This window comes from Trachymyrmex septentrionalis, unplaced genomic scaffold (genome assembly GCF_001594115.1).
Source record: "Trachymyrmex septentrionalis isolate Tsep2-gDNA-1 unplaced genomic scaffold, Tsep1.0 scaffold14, whole genome shotgun sequence".
Lineage (NCBI taxonomy): Eukaryota > Metazoa > Arthropoda > Insecta > Hymenoptera > Formicidae > Trachymyrmex > Trachymyrmex septentrionalis.
Genome location: NW_017304543.1, coordinates 4,234,889 through 4,243,363, shown reverse-complemented (window position 1 = coordinate 4,243,363; position 8,475 = coordinate 4,234,889). Strand labels below are relative to the sequence as shown.

The window sequence follows — 8,475 nt, the reverse complement described above, 5'->3', positions numbered from 1 at the left end:
TATATATATATACATACAATTTAATTTTTTATATATATCTATCAGATTTTTTTTTAAATAATATTAATATTTGTACATAGAGTTTTATAAAATTATTTACTTACCATATATAAAATAAGGCCAATTATGATTTAAAATTATAGATAGTAAGTTCCCGAATGGAATTGTTAACATATTCAAATAATCGCAGTATCGATCGATTATAGATAAGATTAATCGCATACTGAAATCATCGGAAATTACAAGTCACGATTATTACATAAAATCAATAATATTATGGAATGATTTATCTAAGAGATGATATAAGTCTAACATTTTAGTGGATAAAATGTGTTGTTTGCAAGCAATTGTTGAGTAAAATACAGTATTCCAAAAGCAGTGAACGTGAATAAATATAAAAACAAGACTCTGTGCAAATATTTATTTGACAACTGAATTTTTTAGTGTTACACGTGACATTTATTTTCAATTAATTAATATTGGATTTTATTTATATTAAATATTATTTTAAAACTTAATTTTATATTAACTTATAAAATGTCTACGAAAGTGCCGCCAAATGGGGGATATGGATGGATTATTGTTATTGGTGGAGCACTAAATGCCGTAAGTTATTATAACGTTTTATCAGAAACATACAAAATCTGTCAAAATATCAAAATTTGTGCCACGAGTAGAAAACTGAGATTAATTTAAATAAAATTTTTATAGCTATCTACCATCCCGATTATACAAGGATTCGGATTGATATTTAAAGATTCTTTTGCAGCACTTAATTTAACTGCAACAGATACGTCAATTATAATTAATGTAAATTTGGCATTTGGTATGATACTCGGCTTAATCAATGGGCCCCTCTTGAAGATCTACGGATATAGAAAAGTGGCGATGGTTGGAAGTATTATATATGCAGTTGGTATAACATTGACGGCATTCGCCAATACCTTTACTCTTATTATAATTTGTTATGGAATGTTAGCCTGTAAGTAAAACAGAATTTGTCAAATATTATAATAATACAATATTTATTATATATTATAATAATATTTTATAGCAATTATTGGCAAACAATATTATATTTGCTAAAAATTAATTATCAAATTTGTCTATATAGCTATTGGTATGGGTACGTCGTTGTCTGGATTCTCTTTGGCGATCAATACTTATTTTACAACGAAACGAGGACGAGCTATAGGCATGAGTGTGACTATCTGGGGGCTGGGTCCAATCCTTATGCCTCAAATAGCATCCTTTTTACTTTCATTTTACGGTGTTCAGGTATCGTAAAAGTTTTGATAAAAAGATAAAAAAAATCATTAGCAAATCAAAAAATGTAACTGATTAAAGAAATGTATAGCTCTTTAATATTCCTGATGCGTAGGAAATGATTATATAAAATAAAAATATTGAAATGTGAAGAGTTAACTCTGCCGGATAGAAAATATAATTTGTATATATACGTATACTTAAATCTCAAGAGGCATCGTCCGATGAGGCTTTACGACGAATGTTACTGATCGTAAAGACCAATAGTAACTGCTTATCTATGTGGGTCAAACAATGGATATTTGATTATTTTCTATTACTAATTGCGATCTATAACTAACTTATATGATCTTTTCTCTATGCATTGCCGCTCTGTGACATCATTTATAAATGCCTTATAAGTCAAGGATTAAAGAAATACATTTGTGATTATTGCAAAATGTACTTCTTTAATTCTCAACTTATTAAAAGTTACAACTGCTTACAAATTGCTAATGATAAGACAAAAATTACTATAAATTTTATTAAACCAAAAACATATATAATATTAAATAGGGAACCGTTTTGATACTTGGCGCTTACAGTTTTCACTCGATGATAGGCGCAATGCTGCTACAACCGGTTAAATGGCACATGATAAACGTGCCCATCTGCTTAGAGACAGTTATTGAAAATCCCACAATTTTGACTGATAATAGTGATAAAAAGATTTTGACTGATAATAACGATAAAAAAGGTATTTGTTAATTAAAAATATATACCTGATATACTTCTTAACGATTTTACCAAGAATTCATTGTAGAAATTACACCGAATCATTACGAAGAAGATGAAACGAGTACATACTCTTCGACATTAAACAATTATCAGAGGAAAAGGAAAACAACAATATCTAGCATCAATCATGATCTCGAAGTTGGAAGCATTTATGGATTCGATACGTCCTTACCCCGACAGATTTCTACAGACGGAACAAGTATAAACCTTAATTGCCTTATTAATTAATAATAAGTAAACTAGTTGATAAATAATTAGAATAAAAGCGACGCTAAAAATACAACTTATACATTTTAGTGTCTTATGATTCAAATTACGACATCGAAATGTCAGTTATTAATAGAACATCAAGAACAAATTTACATGATAATCGCAAGGATTCAAAGTATCTAAGGAATTCATGTAATTATATAGTAATAAAGATTGTATTGTGATTAATTTTTTCAAATTACACAATAAATATCAGAAACAAATTCAGATTTGTAATTAAATAATATGAAAATAATGTATCTATTTTTACAGCGAAAAGTATAGATAGTATTCATCTCGGTAGCAGCATAAAAATTTTTGACGAACCTATTCTATTAACGAAAAAATTGACCTTTGTCGATAATAATGTCGATAATAATGTAACCGAAAATAATGTTATAAATCAGAACAAGGAAAAGGATTCACTATTGAAAAAACAGACGAATAAATATTCAAACAAAGAAAATAGTGACGACTAGTAAGTATAAAAATATATATATACAATATACTAACAGTAAATGATAAGTTAAATTAAATAATATTTCGTATATTTCTTTTTTTTCATTTTGTCAATATTGATGTAAAATTATTTTCTGCATCATAAAAATACGCGATTATATGATAGGAGAAGACAGGCGAGGCAACGCACATAACGGCAATTCAGAGCTAGCCAATTAAATTTGGGTCCTAAATTTTGGTCTTATCGCACATCCCTCAAGTTGTCACACAACAGCTAATCAAATTTGGATCCTAAATTTGATCCTACTGCTCATCCTTCAAGTTGTTTCGCCTATCTTCTTCCATTATGATTACAACATAATTATAATTATATATTGAAAATTAATAAAATATATAAGATACTATTTTTGGATATAACAAGTGAAATAACAATCACGTTACAGTGATAAAAGCAGTTCGTTCATTCGTCGAACTTTACGACGAATAGCTGATCTTTACGACTTCGATCTTCTACGCGATCCGATTTATGTGAACATCATGTTGGGGATGTCAATTGCAATTTTCGCGGAAATAAACTTCTCTATGTTAACACCATTTATCCTCGCTGATATGGGTTTAACAACAGCAAAAATTGCCAATATCATGAGCATTCTCGCGATAGCAGATCTCATAAGCAGAGGCGCGGCACCTTATCTGGGCGAGTGGTCACGTCTTTCACCCAGAATGATGTACATGCTCAGCCTGTTTCTTCTGATAATTAGTAGATATTGTAATGTATACCGATTATCTTCAATTATTGAGTTTTGATAAAAGAAGAAAAGATAAGAAAAGCAAGAATTTTAATATAACGATAGATCAATCTTTGATTACTGTTTACCGCAGCATTACTATTTGCGAATGATTCCGCTTCAATGGTGGCCGTCGCAATCGGTTTGGGAGCGGCGAAAGGAATTCGGTCGGTATACATGGCTTTAGTTGTACCCAGTTATGTCCCCATTCAAAAGTTACCCAATGCCTCAGGAATTCAAATGCTAACCAACGGAATGATACTCATGAGCGCTGGTCCCTTGCTTGGTACGTGAATAATATTATATATGAATAATATTATATAAAATAGTTAAATTCAGCCATTTGGATATAATTTGTCAAAAGTTGGAAAACTGAAATAATAAAAAGTCTACTTGCTACAGGTATAATACGAGATAATACTGGAAATTACACGATTTGTATTATCTTACTCAACTGCGTGACCACTATTACATTGATTATGTGGACAGCGGAGATACTTATACGAAGAAAATTCAACTGGTAAAAATTGCGATTCTCAGGAACATCTTAACACTAAACTGAATATAATTATATTACTGTAAATAAATAATTTCTAACGGGACACAAATTTCATGGTAAAAACGCGATTAAATAATATAAATGTATCCTAAATATATTGTACATGAGAGAAAAATTATATACGCTGTAATTTTCAATTTCACAAATCATGAAAGGGAATTAAAAATACTTCCGCGTTTCCTCTAAGTGGCATGTTAGATTGTCATGATCGTAATTAAGGTCGTGTCCTTGTTCGATACCATTTACCATAGAAATGGATTTAATTAAAGTGTTAGTCCTCTACAGACACGACTGGAGTCTTTAAGACAAACAACAGCGGTAGACCTTGTAAACAATGGTACATCTTTTCCCACTACCTTCCGGCGGGAGTTCTCACGTTTCGCTGCGACAAGCAACGTGTGATCCTCCTGAAGAGACCTGAAAAGGAAGTTCGAAGGTCAATGAATTGTAGATATTGTTGCATCAAGCAAGTTAATTTATTCGACTCTGTTAGTTTCATTTTTTCTCTCGCGTCAAGTTCTTGCTCATTAAGTATAACACCATTTTCATAGAATCGAATGGTTATAATATACGCACGATATCACCTAATTTTCCTGTATGACTTGAAGTGCGGAAGTAATTTCGTTCCTTTTCTATTAAGAAGAATCTAAATATATAGGAAAACTAAGAGACCTACTAAATATTTTTGTTAAATATATTTTTAATGCTGTTGTAAAAAAAGAAAAGATAAGAAACGAAATTACTTCCTATTTCAAACCATTGCAAGAAAAATAGGTAATATTATTTTTAATACAAAGTGATTTAACAATATAAAATATTGTTAAGTATTTACAAATGTATGAAATACTTGAATTACTTTTCCATACGATTTTGCTTATGAATGAAAGGACAAACTCGGAATTCGTGACGCAAAGTCCCATTTCACCGTACAATTGAATTGAAAAGAACTGACTTACGCGATATATGCATATAAGCATATCACGTACGAGTGTATATTTAAATGCAGCAATACTCATTGGATAGTCGTGTCACTTCTTGGCAAACGTCCAGCTTTACGAAATCGGCGAAAGTAATCGAATGTGGTTGGCAAATGCATAAAAGGTGAACTCGAATAACATACAAACGCGACAGAATTTCAAAATAACCACACCCGCAATTTTCTAAAATCAAAATAATAAAACGCTTTAAATCGTTCATCACATCACGTAAGTTATGATTGACATATTAATTATCAAAAATATAATATTGTATAGAAAAATATGACACGATAAAAGTTAAAAGTATTTTCTTAATTTGTTACAATAGATAAAAAATATATTAATTGTTTTTAAACGTGCGAAATATTAAGTCATCCATTATTTATTATTTGCTATCTATTTCCTATATTTATTATTTTCCATTGTTTTTTATGTCGTGTTAAAATTAATTCCTTGCTAGATTTGGTTCAAATCTGGTTTACAGATTTGACAAAAATGCCCCGAGAATCGACATCTCTTAACATCCAGTTCACGTAGCTCGGATTGACCTGATTAATCAATATAAATATATTATGAACAATCATCTTCTTTCCGTTAAAAGACGTTAATTTTTTACAACAAAAAAACATTTTTCATTAAAATCAAATGTTAATTTTTTAAAACTTAAGAAAAGTTGTATGCAAATCTTTTAAAACTAAGAAGTTTCATGCAAATTATTTTTATTTCAAAATATTCAAAAAGTAAATTGATTAACATAAGAATTTAATGTAAAAAAATGTAATATATGTATATGTGCTTCATATACGTATAAATATATATATAATTACAAAATTAATTACAAAAATAAGTCATTTTACTATTCAAGTATTAGTTTAAACATAATTAAAATGCAAAATAATTGCATAATTCTTTCAGATAAATGAAATTATTACAATCAAACTTATCAATGTATATAAAATTCATATTTTATATTTAAAATATTTATTAACTATAATTTCAATGATGGACAATTTTGTAAGCTGCAAGTCACAACATAATGCAAATATAATATATATCATGTTGTCTTTCTTATAATTTCTTATAGTTTCCATCTTATTATTAAACGTATAAAAAAGACTTATAATAAAACTTACAAAAATACATACGTCCGGACTATAAAATATATTTATCCGGTGCACTGGCCACAATAATCACTTACGTATGTACGTAGAATTAAAACATTCACCCGTTTGTATTAAATATCATTAAATTAAAAAGTTTGTCTGAGAGAGAATGAGGTCAAGGACTACTATTTTAACGTAACTATTTACAATCGGTCACATCGTTCACGGAAACACACTATCAAAATAGTCTGCACATGCACAAATAATCGTCTTGAGCATTTTCTACACTTGATACATCATCGTCTGGCACGCGACTCCTACACAAATATTAAAAAAAAATAACATTAAACATTATTTTAAAGTTTTACAAATTTTTTGCAACAAATAAAATTATATTTGTGTAATATTCTAATTGTAGAAATTATTTTAAAAATATACTTTTAGAATGCTTTTTAACAATGAAAAATACAACATTAAATCGAATTTCTCTATTAATAGAAATTTTTATATTACATGCTTATTTATTAAATACATATTAAAGAAATTAAATATATCAATGCTTTTTAAAAATGTATATAACGAATTATATTTTGTTTTTAAAAGCATATTAGAAACTTTCTTGCTAAAGCTTGTAAAACATTACATTGAAGATATAATTTTATAAAATAAAAAGTAAATTAAAACAAAAATTTATTCAAAAATTTTAATTATAAACGTTAACTCAATAATCATACGTGCCTTCGAAAGTCTAGAATACGGCGTAGGAGGTTCAGTATCATTGTTATCGTATTCACTATAGACAGGCGACGCAAACTCCTCGTGTTCCATGATGCCCCACAAAGGAACGCTGTCTGGACCTGTGGAAGCCACAGCCAAATTGTTCACAGCCTGAGGCAGCACTTGATAGGCTTTTTCGATCGACTCGAATGTATCGGTCTTTTGCGTTATCTTTATATCTGTTTGCAAAGTTTTCTTCAATTCCTTCCTGTTTCTTTCTGCTTCCTTTAATGCCTTCTCTTGTCTGTATTCAAGATTTAATCTAGAAGTAGTTACAGTTGGCTGAGGCGTTACTATATAAACACGTTCTCTGTTCACTGAAGAAATTCCTACGGGAAAGCCTTGCCACAAATCCTCGGATGCGGTGGAAGCATCAATAGAACTTCCAGTTGACTTTTCAGTTTGTATAACCTTAAACGCAGAATATGAAAAAGAGATAAGGTATTATTTCTTATAATATTAATATGTCTTTGAAACTCTTATTAATTATTCGTACTCGCAATTCTTCCACAGGATTGCTGCCCGATCCTTTATTGTCTTCATCACTGAAGCTGAATCCACTCAAAGTAAGAATATTACTATTATCGTTATGAGAATCAGCTACATAATTAACAGGCTTAGTGGTCATGAAATACTCAGTAGGGATTTTTTTTGAAGGGAAAAGATACGGATTGCTCGATTTAGGCGATACTGTACTAACGGTTTGCGACGAATTAGGCGATATTGTTCTAACGGCCTTTGAATATTCCTAAATTAAATATAAGTAATTATTATTATTATTATTGTTATCATGTTTACTATAAATATACTAGAATCAGCACACACACACACACACACACACACACACACACAACTCTATCGTTCTTCAAAAGTTCTGTTCATTAGCTTATCTAATTTATTTATAAATACATATTTATTAAAAATACATACCTGTATCGTCCAATTGTCAATATTCTTTTGCAGTTTATGTACATCTATGGAATTGTTCGTTTTAGCATCAACTGATTTTTTAGCATTGTCAAATACCTTCGGTACAGAATCTAAAGATTGAAAAATGTGTGACGAATTCGGGGGACTAATCACTTCAATTCTGTTTCTTGATTCTTCGCCGACATAATTGTCATGATTGGATTCACTGGTATCAGTGTTTCTTTCATGCGGTGGATGGAATGGAAGTGGTGTGTATTGCGACGTATAGGGAATGATAAGTTGTATCTAAAAATTTTTGTAACAGAATTACAGTTTACAATAAGTTAAGATGGTTTCTCTCTGAAGATGTATTTTCCTGCTCAAGAAATACAATCTTATCACCTGTCTATTCCTAGTCGCACCTTGCTGCCCAGATGTTTCATCCAAATTAACACCAATGTTATCACTCAATGTTTCTTCCGCTACATCATCATTTAATAGATTTCGAAATTTTCCGTTTGTACCTATTAAAGTGAAAAAACAGTTTACTGTAGATCATCTTCTTTATTAAATTGCAAAACATCTTCTTCTCGAATATTTTTCATACCTTC

General features: G+C 29.8%; 2 protein-coding genes across 3 annotated transcripts in view; one reads left to right on the top strand and one right to left on the bottom strand.

The window, feature by feature from the left end:
* Positions 1 to 528: 528 nt before the first annotated feature.
* Positions 529 to 4,202, top strand: LOC108745454 (monocarboxylate transporter 9-like). 2 transcript variants are annotated; one of them, XM_018481617.1, is made up of 10 exons: positions 529 to 606; positions 712 to 982; positions 1,115 to 1,278; positions 1,822 to 2,002; positions 2,069 to 2,242; positions 2,341 to 2,445; positions 2,566 to 2,770; positions 3,195 to 3,520; positions 3,634 to 3,825; positions 3,942 to 4,202. In XM_018481617.1, the coding sequence occupies exons 1-10, from the start codon at positions 538 to 540 to the stop codon at positions 4,061 to 4,063; spliced, it is 1,809 nt and encodes a 602-aa protein (XP_018337119.1). In that variant the 5' UTR covers positions 529 to 537; the 3' UTR covers positions 4,064 to 4,202. The 2 variants fall into 2 exon arrangements, with proteins under 2 accessions (XP_018337119.1, XP_018337118.1); XM_018481616.1 differs by lacking the exon at positions 2,341 to 2,445 and having other exon boundaries at positions 538 to 606.
* Positions 4,203 to 6,210: 2,008 nt separating this feature from the next.
* The window catches only part of LOC108745437 (transcription factor SFL2), an 11,817-nt gene continuing 9,552 nt past the window's right edge, over positions 6,211 to 8,475 (bottom strand). The window contains exons 3-7 of the mRNA XM_018481596.1: positions 8,267 to 8,388; positions 7,886 to 8,170; positions 7,452 to 7,703; positions 6,917 to 7,366; positions 6,211 to 6,495 (exon numbers count right to left, since the gene is read on the bottom strand). Coding sequence (XP_018337098.1) covers positions 6,475 to 6,495; positions 6,917 to 7,366; positions 7,452 to 7,703; positions 7,886 to 8,170; positions 8,267 to 8,388 — 1,130 coding nt within the window. The 3' untranslated portion in view covers positions 6,211 to 6,474. The remainder of the gene's footprint in view (positions 6,496 to 6,916; positions 7,367 to 7,451; positions 7,704 to 7,885; positions 8,171 to 8,266; positions 8,389 to 8,475) is intronic.

Coding starts and splice junctions, on each gene's coding strand:
- LOC108745454 (XM_018481617.1), top strand. CDS start 538: ATGTCTACGAAAGTGCCGCCAAATGGGGGATATGGATGGATTATTGTT. Junction 3,521..3,633: donor TCTGATAATTAGTAGATATT/GTAATGTATACC, acceptor TGTTTACCGCAG/CATTACTATTTGCGAATGAT. Junction 3,826..3,941: donor GAGCGCTGGTCCCTTGCTTG/GTACGTGAATAA, acceptor TACTTGCTACAG/GTATAATACGAGATAATACT.